The sequence below is a fragment of the Xenopus tropicalis genome, chromosome 2 (genome assembly GCF_000004195.4).
Source record: "Xenopus tropicalis strain Nigerian chromosome 2, UCB_Xtro_10.0, whole genome shotgun sequence".
In the NCBI taxonomy this organism is placed as follows: Eukaryota; Metazoa; Chordata; class Amphibia; order Anura; family Pipidae; genus Xenopus; species Xenopus tropicalis.
Genome location: NC_030678.2, coordinates 168,329,624 through 168,350,448, shown reverse-complemented (window position 1 = coordinate 168,350,448; position 20,825 = coordinate 168,329,624). Strand labels below are relative to the sequence as shown.

Genomic DNA, 20,825 nt, shown 5'->3' with positions numbered 1-20,825 from the left:
CCACCGTTGTAATTCAGTTGTTTGGCCCTAGGGCCAAACGGTCTAATTAGGCCGACATTGCCCTTTAGGTGGGGAGAAGATCTGCTAGTTTGGCAAACTCGCCAAATGAACGAATCTTCCCGTGTATGGCCACCAGTCAGTGGCAGGTGTCCTTTTTCAATTGGCCTTTGATTTGTGGCTTTAGAGATTTCTGTGCTTTTATTTGTGCGTCAAAATAAAAAAAATCGTGTTTTTCTGAGCTTTTTTTTTTTTTTTTATAAAAATGTTTTTAAAAAATCACTTGCCATTCGTGGTTTTAGAGAAAACTTGTTTTTTCATGGTTTCAAAAACCACAAAAATGAGAATGTCCATACAACTATAGAACTTTTTGGTAGTACAGGTATAGGACCTGTTATCCAGAATGCTCGGGACCAAGGGTATTCTGGATAAGGGGTCTTTCCGTAATTTTACCTTAGGCCTACTAAAAATCAATAAAATGTTAATTAAACCCAATAGGATTGTTTTGTATCCAATAACGATTATTTATATCTTAGTTGGGATCAATTACAGGTACTGTTTTATTATTACAGAGAAAAGGGAATCATTTAACCATGAAATAAACCCAATAGGGCTGTTCTGCCCCAATAAGGGGTAATTATATCTTAGTTGGGATCAAGTACAGGTACTGTTTTATTATTACAGAGAAAAGGGAATCATTTAACCATTAAATAAACCCAATAGGGCTGTTCTGCCCCAATAAGGGGTAATTATATCTTAGTTGGGATCAAGTACAGGTACTGTTTTATTATTACAGAGAAAAGGGAATCATTTAACCATTAAATAAACCCAATAGGGCTGTTCTGCCCCCAATAAGGGGTAATTATATCTTAGTTGGGATCAAGTACAGGTACTGTTTTATTATTATAAAGAAAAAGAAAATCAGTTTTAAAATTCTGAATTATTTGATTAAAATGGAGTCTATGGGAGATGGGCTTTCCGTAATTTGGAGATTTCTGGATAATGGGTTTCCGGATAAGGGATCCCATACCTGTACAGGTATGATGGGATCTATTATGCTCAGGGGTCTGGGGTTGTCTGGATAAGGGATCTCTATGTAATTTCAATCTTCTTAACTTAAGTCTACTAAAAATAAATACTTTAAACATGAACCCAATAGGATTGTTTTGCCTGTGTTATTTATATCTTAATTGGGATCAAGTACAAGGCTTGCTTAACTGTAACTCCCAACATCCCACAATAGACGTTGGCCAGTTGTAGATTTTCCCAGTAGCCTTTTGCATTGTTTGCCAAAACTGTGTGCCAGGCTGCCCCCTTAATTGAGAGGAAATTGTTGTAATGCAGAATAAACATGTCATTTGTGTCTCCTATTCCCATTCCCAGGGCTGAAATTAGAAACCTTGTAAAATTCTTGGACACATTCAAGGGACCCCAATCACTAGGGCTCAGCAGAGCCACGTCCCCTTTCTCACGCTCCCGACTGTCCCTTAGATTTACTTTTGGAACCAATGAATTTGGGAAGGCCGACAACTGATTGTCTGGTAAACTACTGCTTGGGATATCCGTATGTCCTCATGAAAAACATTCAGTCACTGCAACATATTTAAGGCTGCCATGTATCCAGTGAAGGCCATAACTATTAACTATGTATCCAGTCAGGGTAACTGTATGGATGTACACATGTCCATATGATAGAGTGGCCTTGTACCCAATGACAAACCCTTCTTAGCTACTAGGCTTTGTACCCGGTTACAAAGTCTAGAAATGCCATATATTATATACTGACCTTATTTTCACCGACAAAAAGGTTCAGCGTCTCTATAAAAGTAATGATCCAGGCCTTCAAAGTTGTGCGCAGGAGCTCCCCATCTTGGATTTTGTTAGAAGTGTCAGCGGCACTGCACATGCTCAGTATGCTCTGGGAAGCTGCAAGGATCAGATCAGCCTGATTTGACTCAGCATATTGTTGACCAAACTGATCTAGTTATCTGGTCTAGTTATCTCAGTGTTGGGGTTTTAACCCCAGTTCAGTTTTTCTTCCTGTTCGGGTCTCAACTGTCTGTTTAGGTTTTCAGCCTCGTGAATAATAACCTGGCCAATAAATGAAAAACATTTATATATTAAGGTACTCGCCATGATAAGTTTCTACCAACATGGCTTAGTTATCAGCAAATACCGTTCCTTTCTTATTATTTCAGAAAGAAAAAGCAAATCATGGAAAATGTGGAATTGTTTTTTTTTTAGCATTTCTGTATTTCAGAGCTTTTGGTTTTTGTTTAATAGATCCCATACTTTTAATTACAGGATTACACGAATCAGGCAAAATATAGAAAGTGCTAGGGCTGCCACTCGTCCAGTTTAGAAATGGACATGCCAGTGTTTTGAAGGGCTGTCCGATGCGGTCCTCGATCCGACTAAAAATCAAACCTGCCCAATCAATATCTGGCCGATTTCAGCCCACATGTTGGTCAAGCAGGCTTGTCAGTAGTGCCCATACACGGGCTGATAAAATGCCAAATCGGTCCCATACCCATATCGGCAGCTAGAATCGGCCTGTGTATGGCCACCTTGAGTGATTCAATAACCCCGGGCCAGCATCATAACCCCACCCCTGACATTATCACACCCACCCCCAGCATCACTGGCCCACCCCTGATATCATCAGCCCTGCCCCTTCTGTTTGGTTTAGCCACTGGCAAAGGTGGCAGCCCTACCCCCCCCCCCCCGCAGGGGCCCCCATCCTCCCCTGAATGTACGTATGTGAAACGCGTCAGGGGAGGACATCAGCGGCCAGGGGAAGCGGCAACAGGGTTGGGTCTGGGCCGCTGGGGCCCACCGGGTATTTTCCCGTTGTCCTGGAGGCCCAGTACAACCCTGCATAGGTAGGGGCGAGTATCATGACTATATATGTTATGCATCTGAAATCTGAGGTGCTGGGGTAGGTGCCAAAGAGAGGCTTAACGACAAAGACTTAGACCTCTGTTCTAAGCGGATTATAATACTAAAGCCAAGTTGCATGAGAAAATAAGGATTGTGTGAGAATAATGGAGTTTTTGTGCAAGGCAGAATCTCCACACTGAGTCAGTAACACCTTCACAGCAAGCAAATAGTAATTATACTTCCCTCGCTTAATATTTCCATTATACTACAGCCCTTAATAAAGGTGCAGGGCTGGAATCCTGTGTATTAGGCGGAGGGGAGGGGGGAACTCTTTTTTGGGTCTTTTCCAACCAACACTGACCTGAATGTGACCCCCCCCCCTAAAATGATCAGCCTCTGGAGCGTTTCAGTGCCTGCATACTTATTAGTGATGCATTTTCTGATTATCAGGGGCAGATAACGCCGCCGCAGCCTACACTGCATGTCAGAACCTTGTGATAAGACCCCTAGGGCCTAAGTGAGAGAGATAAAGTCATTGTGAGCTGATTCCATCAGTGCCTCACAGTAACGAAGTACTTACCTATCAGCGCTCTTCAAAGCACACACACCCCCCTGTGCTACTGATAGGGACTGCTCAATGGGACCCCAGATAGGAAAGGCCTAAAATTAACATAGGAAAGCACACCAAATTGGCTCTCTTAAAGGGACAGTGCCATAAAAGTGCCACTGTAATCCCTGAGTAACTGGGTTAATAATGTATAGTAGTGCTGTGTATGTCCTGAATGTCAGGTGTTTGCTTTTAATCTCTGCATTAAATTGGATAATTGGTTGGCATGAATGTGATAGGGACCTTAGATTGTAAGCTCACTGGGGCAGGGACTGATGGGAATGTGATAGGGACCTTAGATTGTAAGCTCCACTGGGGCAAGGACTGATGGGAATGTGATAGGGGCCTTAGATTGTAAGCTCACTGGGGCAGGGACTGATGGGAATGTGATAGGGACCTTAGATTGTAAACTCACTGGGGCAGGGACTGATGGGAATGTGATAGGGACCTTAGATTGTAAGCTCCACTGGGGCAGGGACTGATGGGAATGTGATAGGGACCTTAGATTGTAAGCTCCACTGGGGCAGGGACTGATGGGAATGTGATAGGGACCTTAGATTGTAAGCTCACTGGGGCAGGGACTGATGGGAATGTGATAGGGACCTTAGATTGTAAGCTCCACTGGGGCAGGGACTTATGGGAATGGGATAGGGACCTTAGATTGTAAGCTCCACTGGGGCAGGGACTGATGGGAATGTGATAGGGGCCTTAGATTGTAAGCTCCACTGGGGCAGGGACTGATGGGAATGTGATAGGGGCCTTAGATTGTAAGCTCACTGGGGCAGGGACTGATGGGAATGTGATAGGGACCTTAGATTGTAAGCTCACTGGGGCAGGGGCTGATGGGAATGTGATAGGGACCTTAGATTGTAAGCTCACTGGGGCAGGGACTGATAGGAATGTGATAGGGACCTTAGATTGTAAGCTCACTGGGGCAGGGACTGATGGGAATGTGATAGGGGCCTTAGATTGTAAGCTCACTGGGACAGGGACTGATGGGAATGGGATAGGGACCTTAGATTGTAAGCTCACTGGGGCAGGGACTGATGGGAATGTGATAGGGACCTTAGATTGTAAGCTCACTGGGGCAGGGACTGATGGGAATATGATAGGGGCCTTAGATTGTAAGCTCTACTGCGGCAGGGACTGGTGGGAATTATATGTAATTTACCTGCATATGGCGGTGCTGTGACTATAAGGATAATGCTGTGTCACTTGCAGTACTGTTGCTCTTGCAGCTGGCCAATGCTTCCATAAAAAATAAGTAGCACTGCCCAAGGTGCAAAGTTAATGCTGGAAAGCCAAATATTTTCCAGTGAGCCATAATTTCAACAAGCAATGTATGTGGTTCAAAATATCTGGTTTAAATCACCAGTAACAGCAAAAATGTATTTTGCCTTCTATGCATGTATATGCATTGGTTTGTTACCCTGCGTGGGTATACAGTGTGTGTGTGTGGGGCAGAGGCTGGAATACTGCTACTAAGCTACACTGGAGTCCCAGCGGTGCCATTCAGCTTCCGGCAGGGCTCTAGGCCCATGTTTGCATATCAGATAAGCTGTATAGAAAACAATGGCTTTAGTAGTTCATAGAGATAAGCAGGGGTCAGATGGCTCCCTACACACCTTTAGGATAAAAACCTTTCTCATGCAAAGTGGCACTAAAGGAATGCTTGCAGGTGTTGGGCAAACAGATACAGGCCAAGGGCACACGTTGGGATTTGAAACAAAGCTCTTTGCAGGCCAAAAAATGCTCCCATGGGCAATTACAGTTCAAAAAGTTCTTACACCTGCACTTCTGCACATTCCCATACAATCAGTGTTAGTAGTAGTAGTTGCCTGCCCTCAGCCTGCCTTTAGCCTGCATCCTTCCAATCCCACAATTCCCTGCACACGTGATGTCACTAAGGAAAGGAACATCCCAGTGCAATGCATTGTGGGTTATGTAGTTCCTGCATGCTGTCTGTAAGCTGTGGAGAAGTTGTTACAATTTGTAATATCAATGTTTTAGTCCCTCCTCCCCTGCCAGAGAAAAACTGTTTTGTAGGTGGATTTCAGCATATATTAATGGCATTTATTCCTAGTAGGGGTATAGTAGGGGTTTCTATGTTGTTTAACAAATTTTGGTTTGGAAGCTTGAGTTCCCCTTTAATCTAGTATTCCTTGGTATTGCCATTTTGTAACCTAATGTGCTTTTGCTTTAAAGGTAGCAGCAATCCTGCGGAGGAAGAATTTAGATTACTATATACACAAACTACTACCTGAACTTTTACAATCAACGTCCTTCTTAACGGCTAATGGAAGCCTGTACATTGCCTTCTTCTGCATCCTAAGGTAGGTGCACTCTCTCTTCTGTATATACATTGCACTCATTGTCAGCTTGGCCCTATTTGCTTTTAGTTCTAAACTCACCCTGATTTTGAGTTAAAGTGACTCTCCGTAGACTGGTGAGGGTGACAAGAGGACATCTATTAAGAATGGATCGGAGGAGATTTCGCCATCAGCTAAGGTGGTTTCTTTGCTGCAAGGGCAGTCAGGTTATGGGGTGCCCTAGGTTTTTCTCTGGTTTAAGGCTTTTTATAAGATAGGGATGCCATAAGCCCATAACAAGGTTACAGAGTTATGAATACATCCAGACATGGTAACATGGTAACTAGGTAACATGGTAACTAGGTCTACATATAAGCGATCTGCTCAAATCTGACCCTAATGCAGTTGAACCCCCCTCCCAGTCTGCCACTCTCTGCACTAAGTGCCAGATAAAAAATTTGATACTTGGTGAATAGACCAGTCAGGGGGCACAACTAGCCCAGAATGACACGCAAGCTATGGGAGGGGAGGGGGAGAAGCCTACATGCCTCCCCTTGCCTGCCCTTCTTGGATTGTGCACTGTCTAAAGGTGGCCATACATGTTTGGTGACCTCGCCCACTTCAGGTGAGGGATATTGGGCTAATTCAGTCATTTGGCCCTAGGGCCAAATGACCATTAAGTATATGGGCCATCAGACCGAGGCCCACATCAATGAGCCGATGTGGTTCCTGATCCGAAGGGATAATCAATCCTTTTCTGATCAAGATCTGGGCAATTTTATGGCAGATATCGGTCAGGTAGGTCCATACATGGGCAGATCTGAATCAGTCTGAAAGGAAATCTGCCTGTGTATGTCCATGTAGGCAGTGCTAGATTCAACTCACATTCTGCAGGTCTCTGTGTTCCAAAATGGATATGTGTGCATTGTAAATGAGCCTCACTGTCTGCTCCTTATGCTGCACATGGAGCCTCATTCGCAAAAGTAACGCCACTATAGATGAGTGCAAGCTCTTCTGTATACAGCATTTTAATAGGTGCCTAGCAATGGCAAATGAGCCTATGTAATACACAAGAGCTATGAATATCCTGTAAATAACAGCCTTATAAACGGTGCTTTAGTGATGTCATCAGCTATAATCCATGCTTAGTGATGTCATGGTGTCATAACTGATATTATAATAAATAATACCCCCTATTGTAAAATACAATTAAAAGTCACTTACGAGTTCCATGATTTCAATAAAACCGAAGCCTTTATGGGGTAATGGAACTCCTCTGTGACTGATAATATTAGTTTATTTTACAATAGGGGGGACATTATATATTTTTTTATGTGATATAACATAGTGTATTAAAGCAATGGCTGCAGGCCCGGGTTTTGTGGCGAGAATGGGGAGGCCTTTTGGGCACCCCAAACTCAAATTCAGCGCTGAATGGCTGATAGCAGACATTATAGACCAACAATAACTGGACTGTCACTGGTTGGTCATCCCAAACTAACACAGTGGGGGGGGGAGGGGTTTAACATTTGGCACCTCCAAGTGATTAACCCTTTCCTCCACCTTTACAGGAGAAGCAAATGCATTTTGACATTTTACTGCCAATAGATTAGCCACATTAGTGCACGCTAGAACACTATATTTATTTTGCAGAAAGCTTTACCATACCTGAGTAAAGAGCCCTAGAAGCTTCCTCCGTTTGTTTAATACAGAAGTTGCCATTTTAGCTTCTGTGCTGCAGCTCTGTACATTCTGATGGGAGGGGGAGTGAATTCTTATGGGAGGGGGAGCTGGAGAGAGCTGCGCAGACTCGGGCCCTGGAATGAAGGATTTTTTTTAGAGAGGAAGTGAAATACAGGTATGGGATCCCTTATCCGGAAACCCGTTATCCAGAAAGTTCCAAATTACAGAAAGGCCTTCTCCCATAGACTATATTATAAGCAAATCTAATTTTTAAAAATGATTCCCTTTTCCTCTGTAATAATAAAACAGTACCTGTACTTGATCCCAACTAAGATATAATTACCCCTTATTGGGGACAGAACAGCCCTATTGGGTTTATTTAATGGTTAAATGATTCCCTTTTCTCTGTAATAATAAAACAGTACCTGTACTTGATCCCAACTAAGATATAATTACCCCTTATTGGGGGCAGAACAGCCCTATTGGGTTTATTTCATGGTTAAATGATTCCCTTTTCTCTGTAATAATAAAACAGTACCTGTACTTGATCCCAACTAAGATATAATTACCCCTTATTGGGGGCAGAACAGCCCTATTGGGTTTATTTAATGGTTAAATGATTCCCTTTTCTCTGTAATAATAAAACAGTACCTGTACTTGATCCCAACTAAGATATAATTACCCCTTATTGGGGGCAGAACAGCCCTATTGGGTTTATTTAATGGTTAAATGATTCCCTTTTCTCTGTAATAATAAAACAGTACCTGTACTTGATCCCAACTAAGATATAATTACCCCTTATTGGGGCAGAACAGCCCTATTGGGTTTATTTAATGGTTAAATGATTCCCTTTTCTCTGTAATAATAAAACAGTACCTGTACTTGATCCCAACTAAGATATAATTACCCCTTATTGGGGGCAGAACAGCCCTATTGGGTTTATTTCATGGTTAAATGATTCCCTTTTCTCTGTAATAATAAAACAGTACCTGTACTTGATCCCAACTAAGATATAATTACCCCTTATTGGGGGCAGAACAGCCCTATTGGGTTTATTTCATGGTTAAATGATTCCCTTTTCCTCTGTAATAATAAAACAGTACCTGTACTTGATCCCAACTAAGATATAATTACCCCTTATTGGGGCAGAACAGCCCTATTGGGTTTATTTCATGGTTAAATGATTCCCTTTTCTCTGTAATAATAAAACAGTACCTGTACTTGATCCCAACTAAGATATAATTACCCCTTATTGGGGGCAGAACAGCCCTATTGGGTTTATTTCATGGTTAAATGATTCCCTTTTCTCTGTAATAATAAAACAGTACCTGTACTTGATCCCAACTAAGATATAATTACCCCTTATTGGGGGCAGAACAGCCCTATTGGGTTTATTTAATGGTTAAATGATTCCCTTTTCTCTGTAATAATAAAACAGTACCTGTACTTGATCCCAACTAAGATATAATTACCCCTTATTGGGGCAGAACAGTCCTATTGGGTTTATTTCATGGTTAAATGATTCCCTTTTCCTCTGTAATAATAAAACAGTACCTGTACTTGATCCCAACTAAGATATAATTACCCCTTATTGGGGGCAGAACAGCCCTATTGGGTTTATTTAATGGTTAAATGATTCCCTTTTCTCTGTAATAATAAAACAGTACCTGTACTTGATCCCAACTAAGATATAATTACCCCTTATTGGGGGCAGAACAGCCCTATTGGGTTTATTTAATGGTTAAATGATTCCCTTTTCCTCTGTAATAATAAAACAGTACCTGTACTTGATCCCAACTAAGATATAATTACCCCTTATTGGGGCAGAACAGCCCTATTGGGTTTATTTCATGGTTAAATGATTCCCTTTTCACTGTAATAATAAAACAGTACCTGTACTTGATCCCAACTAAGATATAATTACCCCTTATTGGGGGCAGAACAGCCCTATTGGGTTTATTTCATGGTTAAATGATTCCCTTTTCTCTGTAATAATAAAACAGTACCTGTACTTGATCCCAACTAAGATATAATTACCCCTTATTGGGGGCAGAACAGCCCTATTGGGTTTATTTAATGGTTAAATGATTCCCTTTTCTCTGTAATAATAAAACAGTACCTGTACTTGATCCCAACTAAGATATAATTACCCCTTATTGGGGCAGAACAGTCCTATTGGGTTTATTTCATGGTTAAATGATTCCCTTTCCTCTGTAATAATAAAACAGTACCTGTACTTGATCCCAACTAAGATATAATTACCCCTTATTGGGGGCAGAACAGCCCTATTGGGTTTATTTAATGGTTAAATGATTCCCTTTTCCTCTGTAATAATAAAACAGTACCTGTACTTGATCCCAACTAAGATATAATTACCCCTTATTGGGGACAGAACAGCCCTATTGGGTTTATTTAATGGTTAAATGATTCCCTTTTCTCTGTAATAATAAAACAGTACCTGTACTTGATCCCAACTAAGATATAATTACCCCTTATTGGGGGCAGAACAGCCCTATTGGGTTTATTTAATGGTTAAATGATTCCTTTTTCTCTGTAATAATAAACAGTACCTGTACTTGATCCCAACTAAGATATAATTACCCCTTATTGGGGGCAGAACAGCCCTATTGGGTTTATTTCATGGTTAAATGATTCCCTTTTCTCTGTAATAATAAAACAGTACCTGTACTTGATCCCAACTAAGATATAATTACCCCTTATTGGGGCAGAACAGCCCTATTGGGTTTATTTCATGGTTAAATGATTCCCTTTTCTCTGTAATAATAAAACAGTACCTGTACTTGATCCCAACTAAGATATAATTACCCCTTATTGGGGGCAGAACAGCCCTATTGGGTTTATTTCATGGTTAAATGATTCCCTTTTCTCTGTAATAATAAAACAGTACCTGTACTTGATCCCAACTAAGATATAATTACCCCTTATTGGGGGCAGAACAGCCCTATTGGGTTTATTTAATGGTTAAATGATTCCCTTTTCTCTGTAATAATAAAACAGTACCTGTACTTGATCCCAACTAAGATATAATTACCCCTTATTGGGGCAGAACAGTCCTATTGGGTTTATTTCATGGTTAAATGATTCCCTTTTCCTCTGTAATAATAAAACAGTACCTGTACTTGATCCCAACTAAGATATAATTACCCCTTATTGGGGGCAGAACAGCCCTATTGGGTTTATTTAATGGTTAAATGATTCCCTTTTCCTCTGTAATAATAAAACAGTACCTGTACTTGATCCCAACTAAGATATAATTACCCCTTATTGGGGACAGAACAGCCCTATTGGGTTTATTTAATGGTTAAATGATTCCCTTTTCTCTGTAATAATAAAACAGTACCTGTACTTGATCCCAACTAAGATATAATTACCCCTTATTGGGGGCAGAACAGCCCTATTGGGTTTATTTAATGGTTAAATGATTCCTTTTTCTCTGTAATAATAAAACAGTACCTGTACTTGATCCCAACTAAGATATAATTACCCCTTATTGGGGGCAGAACAGCCCTATTGGGTTTATTTCATGGTTAAATGATTCCCTTTTCTCTGTAATAATAAAACAGTACCTGTACTTGATCCCAACTAAGATATAATTACCCCTTATTTGGGGCAGAACAATGCTATTGGGTTTAAATGATGTTTAAATTATTTTTTAGTAGACTTAAGGTATGGAGATCCAAATTACGGACCCCTCATTCTGGATAACAGGTCCAATACCTGTACCTTAAAACATGTTCCCAAGAAAGGAGACAAGAAATCCTGTGTTTCTTTTGATAGAGGACTCAGTGCAGCATTACTGTAAGTGCTTATGGCTGTATTTACATAGACTTTTACATTTTCCTGCAATGAGGAAAGACCTTGACCGGAGAACAACTTTCCCCCTTAATTTGTCTTTTTTCACATCCTAATTACACAAATGGACATCTGCAGAACTTTTAGACAGCCGTAAAATAATTAGTTGAAGGCCAAAGCACCACTCACAGGGTCAGGAAGGCGCGGGGCCGACACAGCCCGTGCATTGTTCCCCAGCGATGGCTCCTTCCCTGAAGCTTTGGGAGTCGGCAGTAAGCGCTAATGGCCATCCCTGCACCTGCCACCCAGCTGATATTAATTGCACTCCCCTTCCTGCTCCCTGCTAACACATGGCTCCGCGCATTAAATCCAACTTCCCCGGGATTTAGCCTCCCCTATAAAAATATAGTATATAGGGTTTTATAGCCAAGTTCGGAAAAATGACTAACGGAAATTCTTTCTGCTCGAGCCCCATGACTTCACCTTCTACATTTCATAGGTTTCATGGAAAAAACCATAATGAAAACACAAATTAAACCTTAATTATGTAAATATCCATTAATTTAAAAAACAAACAAACAAACAAACGCAGAAGGTTTGCAAAGAATTTAAAGGGGAACTATCACCCACACATAAAAGCTGGATAATTAAAATTAAACATGAAACTCAAATTCTTTTTTTTTAATTAAATCATCCATACCTGTTATAAATGTATTGAAAAATCTGAGCTTTCAATCATATATTGCCTGCCCCGCCTCTATGCCGGAGGCATAGAGGCGGGGCAGGCAATATATGATTGACAGCTCAGATTTTTCTATTCCAATTACTTTAACTTTCCATTTAGCACTTTCTAGATATCACCTAGATGGCAAATAGGGTGAAACACAGCTTTGCCTCAATAACAGTGTACACAAAATGGCGGCTGCCTACTGGCGGGCAGGCAATATATGATTGACAGCTCAGATTTTTCTATTCCAATTACTTTAACTTTCCATTTAGCACTTCCTAGATATCACCTAGATGGCAAATAGGATTAAACACAGCTTTGCCTCAATAACAGTGTACACAAAATGGCGGCTGCCTACTGGCAGGCAGGCAATATATGATTGACAGCTCAGATTTTTCTATTACAATTACTTTAACTTTCCATTTAGCACTTCCTGGATATCACCTAGATGGCAAATAGGGTGAACACACAGCTTTGCCTCAATGTACACAAAATGGCGGCTGCCTACTGGCGGGCAGGCAATATATGATTGACAGCTCAGATTTTTCTATTACAATTACTTTAACTTTCCATTTAGCACTTCCTAGATATCACCTAGATGGCAAATAGGGTGAAACAGAGCTTTGCCTTAATAACAGTGTACACAAAATGGCGGCTGCCTACTGGTGTAAGTAAAGTTTAATTTGCTCTACTAACATGATAGAAAAGGAATTTGGAATTATTTTTCAGGGTGACAGTTCCCCTTTAAAGGAATACAGCTTCAGAATAGAAAACCATTACGTAAAGTGAGGTTTTGGAAACTTAATTCTGCTCACTTTGTGCTTGCGTGGGGGAATGTATTATATGTAACTCTTGTGTCTACTTCTGTTTCCTGTCTGGCAGAAAAAACGGCACTCCTGCCTTGCTTTATTTCTGTACACAGGATTTGGACATGTGCCTCTAAGGGCTCTTAAGGTGGCCATACACAGGCAGATTTAAGATGCCAATCGGAGTCTTTTAGACTGATTTGTCAGCTTATCTGCCTGTGTAGGGAACTTCAAGGGGGGGGCACACAGGACATAACTGTTCAGTTAAGGTGGCCATACACTTCAAGATCCACTCGCTTGGCGAGGTTGCCAAGCGAGTGGATCTTCTCCCGATATCCCCACCTACGGGTGGGCGATTTCGGGGAAATTTAGGCTAATTCAGAACTATAACAGCGGCAATGGGCGCAGTTGGTTCGGGGACCGCATGAACGAGCCGATGCAGTCCCCAATCTGACTAAATTTTGAATCCTGGCCGATTCCAGGCCAGATATCGGTCGGGCAGGCCCGTCGTTGCTGCCCCTACACGGGCCGATAAGCTGCTGAGTCGGTTTGTGAGAAGGCAGGTCAGATTCAAAAGCAAACTAACTGAGCAGTTGTGTCCCATGTGCCCCCCCCTCACTGATTGGTTACTGACTGCTAACAGCTAAGAGAGCTGTAAAGGAGAAAGTAGTGTTCTGGCTATTATGTTAGCCTTTATAGATTACATTTTTGCCTAACTAACTATATTAGAAATATTTTTTATTTAGCACAATCTATCCATTGTGCCCAGTTTCATTTTTACACAGAACTGTTCCTTTGAGAACACATTACTAAAGGCGGAATTTTTTCTCCAGGCTGGGGTGTCACACAACTGTTTGTACATTTCTGCAAATAAATGATTTAAAGGCATTGCCGACACACTGGAGTGCTTCTTCCCCTTTGCAAAGATACATGTCACACAACTGCCCACTTTTTATTATCCTGTTTCCATTATTTCATAGGACCGCGCTGAACCCCCCAAACGGCAGTGCAGGTCTGTGGATGAGAGTGCAGTCACATAAAATTTGTATATGTGAGAATTCCAAGCAACTGCTATTGAGTATAACTCCCAAAGGTGCCCAAGGCCTATATGGAAATGGAAGCTAGCCATGGGCTGTCGGTTTTTGTTCACTGACTAGAGAGGGTGAAGACACACGGAGCTACTCAGTAGAAGCTACTTGTCATGGCTACTAAACACCAGAAAATCCCCTGCCATAGAAAATACTGAGAATTGCCTCTGCTAAAACACACGTAGAGACAATTATCAGTAAATGATCAGCATTGTCTATTTTTGTAGCCACGACAAGTAGCTGCTGCTAGTAGCTCTGTGTGTCTTCTCCCTTATCTCAGCAAACTGAAGCACACATTTGCCAAACTTTGCGAAATCATAACACTCCAGCAGCCGGCCACACCGTGCCACCCTAGACTGCAGACATCGGCATTTCTACGGGCACAGAGTATGTGGAAGCAAAAATAGAAAGCCAACTTATTCAGGCGTATCAGACCACTAAAAAGGGGAAACAAAGTGGCTGAACACACTCAGTGCTCCGAATATTATACATTTCCCACATAAAAGAGGCTCTGTGCTCCCTGCCAGAGAGTGATGAAAGGTCTTGCAAGAAATGCAGCAGTGGTAACCATTACTGTCTTGCTCAACAGGTAGGTGTGGTGGGCAGTGTTGGTGGTCCAACAACCCTCTCCTACCATAATGTCTTCCAGATTTCCTATGGCAAATGGCATAAACTTTTATAGTTCTACTGTAAGATAATAATACCTTCAGAGCCCTCTCATGCCTGGCCTATACCATTCATATAAAAATTATTTATATTTTTATGAATGATATCAGCCAGGCATGAGAAATATAGTTTATTTGCAAAGATTACTGTATATAATAGAAATAACTCTCAGGACCAATTAAATGTTCAAAGGTCAGTGGCTGTTAAAATAAATCCTGACTACTTGAAAGACCTTAAGCTTGGTATCTGCTGATGATTTGCCCATTCACCCTAATTGGACAGTAGGGAGATAATTAGATAAATTGGTTGCAGTCAGTTTGTCTCATACAGGCCCAGATATTTGGCATTTGCCCATACAGTTGAATCAGATAGGCAGGCCTTATCCATTTAGTTGATTATGATATATACATCCTAGCTTCAAGAAGAGGTTGGATGGCTTTTTAGCAAGTAATGAAATAAAGGATTATTGGAAATAGTACAAAGTTGATCCAGGGACTGGTCTAATTGCCATCTTGGGTCAGGAAGGATTTTTTTCCCCTCTGAGGCAAATTAGAGAGGCTTTAGATGGGGTTTTTGCCTTCCTCTGGATCAACTGGCAGTTAGGCAGGTTATATATAGGCATAAAGGTTGAACTTGATGGATGTGTGTTTATTTTCAACCAAATTTACTATGTTACAGGGGTGGTGCATGCTACATATAGGGTTTATGCGCAAACACGGGAAAGGGGTTGGCCTACACATAGAACTTCACCGCTGACCACTTAGTTCAGATATAGGAACTTTGGCAGTTATCCAAAGGGATATCCATCTATGTGATAATTGCCAATAAAACATGGCGCTAAAGTCATCCATAACACAAATAGCTTGTCGGACATAGATGTGTAGCTATGTTACTAAGCGAGTAGATCTCATGTAGTTTGCCCAACTTACTGTTCCGAGCGTTCAACTGTCAGATCACATAGGGGGGCTGTGCAGTGGGGCTGGTTGTGGACTTCATACACACACACTTGCTGCCACATCTCTTCCCTGGGAAAATGCAAAATACCAGAAGCTGCTCTGTCTGCCTTAGCCTGGTACCTGTGCCACAAACTGAGCTGGAACCGTGTCCAATTGCAGTCAGAAAGTATTGAATGTTAAAATTTCTGTGAGCAGACAACAAAGGTGGGACATACCTATAGGGAGGGAAACAAGGAACAGAGGGAAACAGCACAGGAAGTTGTGCTATAGACATGGTATACCAAAAGCACTAAATTGAGTTGATTGATTGAAATTGTTGCCCTTTAGGACATTTGGAAAAACCCAGTTCCTTAAAGCATTGGTACTTTTCAAGGGCAGTTTAGTCAATTCTTGATTATTTGATGTCAGTATTGGACCCAGGTGCCAGAGGCCCACCAGAGATACTCAGGCAACATGGCCACAATGTGTCTTGATTAACTGAAGACAGTGCCACACTGGGGTGCCAAAGGCCCACCAGAAATACTTCGACAACAGGCCCACCATGTGTCTTGAGTGATTGAATACAGAGTTGGACTGGGGTACCAAAGGCCCACCAAAAACACTTAGACAACAGGCCCACCCTGTGTCTTGATTATTTGAATAGAGGGTTGGACTGGGGTAACAGAGGCCAATTAGAGATACTTAGACAACAGGCCTACCCTGTATCTTGAGTGATTGAATACAGGGTTGGACTGGGGTACCAGAGGCCCACCAGAAATACTTAGACAACAGACCCACCCTGTATCTTGATTATTTGAAGATAGTGTCGAACTGGGGTTCCAGGGGCCCGCCAGAGATACTTAGACAACAGGCCCACTCTTCTATTGTATTTCTTCTCTTGATTCACCTTTTCCATCTATCCTCCCTCTATTTCTCCTCTTTGTTCTCATGCAGATACTGGGAATGGGTATGATAAATACATAGAAGGTCAAATATTTGGGGGGCCAGGAGGGCCCATGGATGCTGAAGACTGATATTTTGCCCAAAACTTCTCTGGATTAAGGAGTAAGTGAACCAATACCCATATCTGGACAGAGTAAGCCAAAAAGGCCATTGTATCTTATGTTCTGATCTTGGTGAGATGAATCTCTTGATGTTCCAGCTTCTTGGCTCCCTTATGGGTCTCCACTTGTCTTAGTGTTATGTTTAACTTTCTTGCTGCTGGGCTGGACACAACTGAAATGCTACCAATCACATTTCACATTTACATAGTATTTAGTGAGTTTCCAGCATGAGAGTTGAAATATGGCAAGAGTTGGGGCTGGTTTAGTGCCAAGAGCCTATTGAAAGATTCTATAAATTAAGGGAGAATTAATGCCTAGTGGTCAGTGGTTCTCAACCTTCCTAATGCCTCAACCCTTTAATACAGTTCCTCATCTTGTGGTGACCCCCCAATCATAAAATTATTCCTAAGACCATCGGAAATATGTGTTTTCCAATGGTCTTAGGCGACCCCTGTGAAAGGGCTGTTCGACCCCCAAAGGCAGGGGTCCCCAACCTTTCTTACTCGTGAGCCACAGTCAAATGTAAAAAGACTTGGGGAGCAACACAAGCACCATAAAAGTTCATGGAGGTGCCAAATAAGGACTAAGATTGGCTATTAGGGGCCTCTATGCACCCTATCAGCTCATAGGAGGCTTTATTTGGTAGTAAATCTTGTTTTTTTTCAACCAAAACTTGCCACCTGGTTTCTGGGAACTGAGAGCAAAATCCAAGGGGTTGGAGAGCAACATGTTGCTCATGAGACACTGGTTGGGGATTACTGCCCAAAGGGGTCCTGACCCACAGGCTGAGAACCGCTGGCCTAGATCCATGTAACTGCTTTGTGTGGCAAGTGGTACAGCAGCTCTATGCTTTTAGAGTAAGACGGCGTTGTGTTGGTGCTTTTTTACCCTTAACCCTATGCCTGTTTCCTGCTGATAAGAAACGTATCCAGTTCTGCTTTTGTGGGCATAAAAATTCTTATGGTTTCATAGAGCAGCAGGACACAGAGGCTTGCACGCTCCATACATTTCTTCCTTGTATCATCATGAGCAATGGCATAAACATCTGTATCCGAGCTCCATGTACCACAGAATGCAAAATAATCTAATTTAATATAATTATTGTTCCATGACTTTCTCGTTTTATGATCAGTTCAATCTGAGATACGGCTGCAGTCGCTGAATGTAGGGTTTTAGCAGTGCCAATCAATCAAGCCCAGGACAGCTTGGCAACAGGGAGAATTAATGATAGCACTAGGAGCGCGGATTGAAAGGCAGTTGTAAAATTCCTTATAAAGTCTCAGGCTCTTGGTGTAATAAAGAACAGCTGTTCTGGATTAAGATCTTGGAGCGTACGAAACCTATAGCGTGTCTTGTAATGTTTTGCTTGCACTTATTATGTATTCCAAAGCCAAAGAACCTTCTCTAGCCCTATGTAGCACCATGCTTCTCCTTTGCCCTTCAGATAGGGATTCTCTCTTGCCTTTTAGTCTTTGCTACATTCATTAGTTACCAGTTTCAGGCCAGATATCTGTTGGAACCAGGGAGTATTTTTATAACCTGATGAGGGATGTCTACTCTACAGTCTTTGAATTTCTGACCCACCTCTCTGGAGCTGTTGACCACCATTGTCATCTACCAATTTTCACTTATCTGTTGTTTTAGGAAAAGCTCAACCAAAATGTGTCATCCTAATATTATTTGAAATTAAGCCTGGAATGTTTATGGGCCCTAGGAAGCAGAACGTATCTTCCTTGTTTCATATTATATTATACTAAGAGGAACCCTGAAGGTTCTTCTATGCACCTGCCTTTTCCAGGAATTTGGGCCAGTGGTCCTGGGTGAAAGAGAAAAGTTGGCAGGTATGAATACAGTTGTGTAACAACTAGGAAAGAAGACCTTGTGGTTGCTTGGGGTGGGCTTTGACTAATATACAGTATGCAAAATAGGATTTTAGGGTCTAAGGTCCACCAGAGAACCTGATACCCTGAGCCCACTCATAAAGCAAATTAGATATAGAAAGTATCAAAAGGTGTAGGTTTTTATATACACCCATGATGAAAATAATGATAGTCTAATGGGAATTTGCCTAGGCTGGGGCCCTCCAGAAGATCCTTTGGCCAGTCCAATCCTGCCATAGGGCTGATTAGCTTCTAGTTACACCACTGCACCTAATTGGGTCTTGTCATTCTACAATATTTTCCAGTATAGTCTCTTTAAGCAAATTAGCACATGGCCCCCCTATGGTTAGAAACATGTTCAGCCACTATTAACACATTAACTTAGGTCCCTTAGGTTCATCCTTTTCAAAACATTCTACAAACTGATCCAGTAGAAGACAAACTCCCATCACACCAGCTGCAAAGTCGACCCCACAGTCACTCATTGCTGCCACTCTTGGTATGAAGTTCCGTAACCTGACTGGCCACACAGTAAAGATGCCTTTCATAAGCTGATGGCAAAATCTCCTTTCCCCCATAGGAACTGGATGTTTTCTTGCCCCCTGCACTGGCCTCTGAAGATGGCACGCCAGGATAAGTAACAAAATGCCCTATGACCTCTATGGACAAATCCAGCAAAGTAACTGTAGCCCTCTCTTACAGGAAACTGCTTGGAAGATTCTACTTCTGGACGCCTGGATTCGGTGCTGCCTTACCTGCTTCTTATGCTGCTATTCTGATTGAAAGGAAAAGCAGGTAAATATTCTTAAATGGCTCAAAAACCTCTACCTGGGTTCTTCCTTATGGCACCGTGTTTAGAATGTCCCATGAGTTTTCAGATATATATATATGTGCTACGTGTGGTTGTTAGGGACATGCATCCCCTTCCCATTAAAATGAGATTCCAAGTTGGAGAAGGGCAAAGAAAACAGACAATTTTAAAAACCAAAGAATTCATATCTTTTATAAATGACCATCGTCTACAAAATATTGTTTTTCCTTGAGCATTATGTATGTATGTATAACTTTATTTATAAAACGCCACAAGGGTACGCAGCGCTGTACAGTCTTACAGAATACAAAATTACACACAGGGAGGACAAGTGATATAATAAATAAATACAATAAATACATATATGTATATATATATATAAGTGCCATGTGGTATGAGACACAGTAGGAAGGAGGTCCCTGCCCTGTAGAGCTTACAATCTGAGTAATGTGCCTAGGAGTTAGGGTTCTTCTCCGCCATTGCACTGAAATGCTTCCCATTATTCTGTCTCACCTAATGTGTTTGGACATCAGTAAGCCATATGTCTTCTTCTGACCCGTGACCCATCAGTTGTAACTCCTTTTCCAGCCATTCTCATGTTCCCTGCCTGCCTAGAAGCAGTGTAATTCCAGGCCATTTGTGTTCTTCACTCAGCAGGCTGGTTCCTAAGCATTTATCAGCACGGCGTAAGTGAATAATGGCTCTCTGACATGCGTGTCAGGGCAGGCACTTAGGGATTGGCTATTACTAAGGGGGGCTTGAACATGACAAATTATACAAGCAACAGGGTAGCAGAGAGATCACAGACAATAAAGACACCAGTACTAGTGAATGTTTAATCTATTTAGACCATCCCATTTGCCTAATCCCATATCAATATATTTCACTATAGGGCACATGTGGGCCTCTATAAATACAGGTATGGGACCTGTTATTTACAATGCTTGGGATCTGGGGTTTTCCGGAAGAGGGGTCTGATAATAATTTAAATATTGAATAAACCCAATAGGCTTGTTTTGCCTCCAATAAGGGGTAATTATATCTTAGTTGGGATCAAGTACAGGTACTGTTTTATTATTATAGAGAAAAGGGAATCATTTAACCATTTAATAAACCCAATAGGGCTGTTCTGCCCCCAATAAGGGGTAATTATATCTTAGTTGGGATCAAGTACAGGTACTGTTTTATTATTATAGAGAAAAGGGAATCATTTAACCATTAAATAAACCCAATAGGGCTGTTCTGCCCCCAATAAGGGGTAATTATATCTTAGTTGGGATCAAGTACAGGTACTGTTTTATTATTATAGAGAAAAGGGAATCATTTAACCATTAAATAAACCCAATAGGGCTGTTCTGCCCCCAATAAGGGGTAATTATATCTTAGTTGGGATCAAGTACAGGTACTGTTTTATTATTATAGAGAAAAGGGAATCATTTAACCATGAAATAAACCCAATAGGATTGTTCTGCCCCCAATAAGGGGTAATTGTATCTTAGTTGGGATCAAGTACAGGTACTGTTTTATTATTACAGAGAAAAGGGAATCATTTAACCATG

The 20,825-nt window shown here is 41.5% G+C and overlaps 1 protein-coding gene across 1 annotated transcript in view; it reads left to right on the top strand.

The window, feature by feature from the left end:
- tmem135 (transmembrane protein 135) overlaps window positions 1-20,825 on the top strand; it is a 219,725-nt gene that overhangs the window by 31,875 nt on the left and 167,025 nt on the right. The window contains exons 2-3 of the mRNA XM_002936544.5: window positions 5,690-5,817; window positions 19,158-19,250. Coding sequence (XP_002936590.2) covers window positions 5,690-5,817; window positions 19,158-19,250 — 221 coding nt within the window. The remainder of the gene's footprint in view (window positions 1-5,689; window positions 5,818-19,157; window positions 19,251-20,825) is intronic.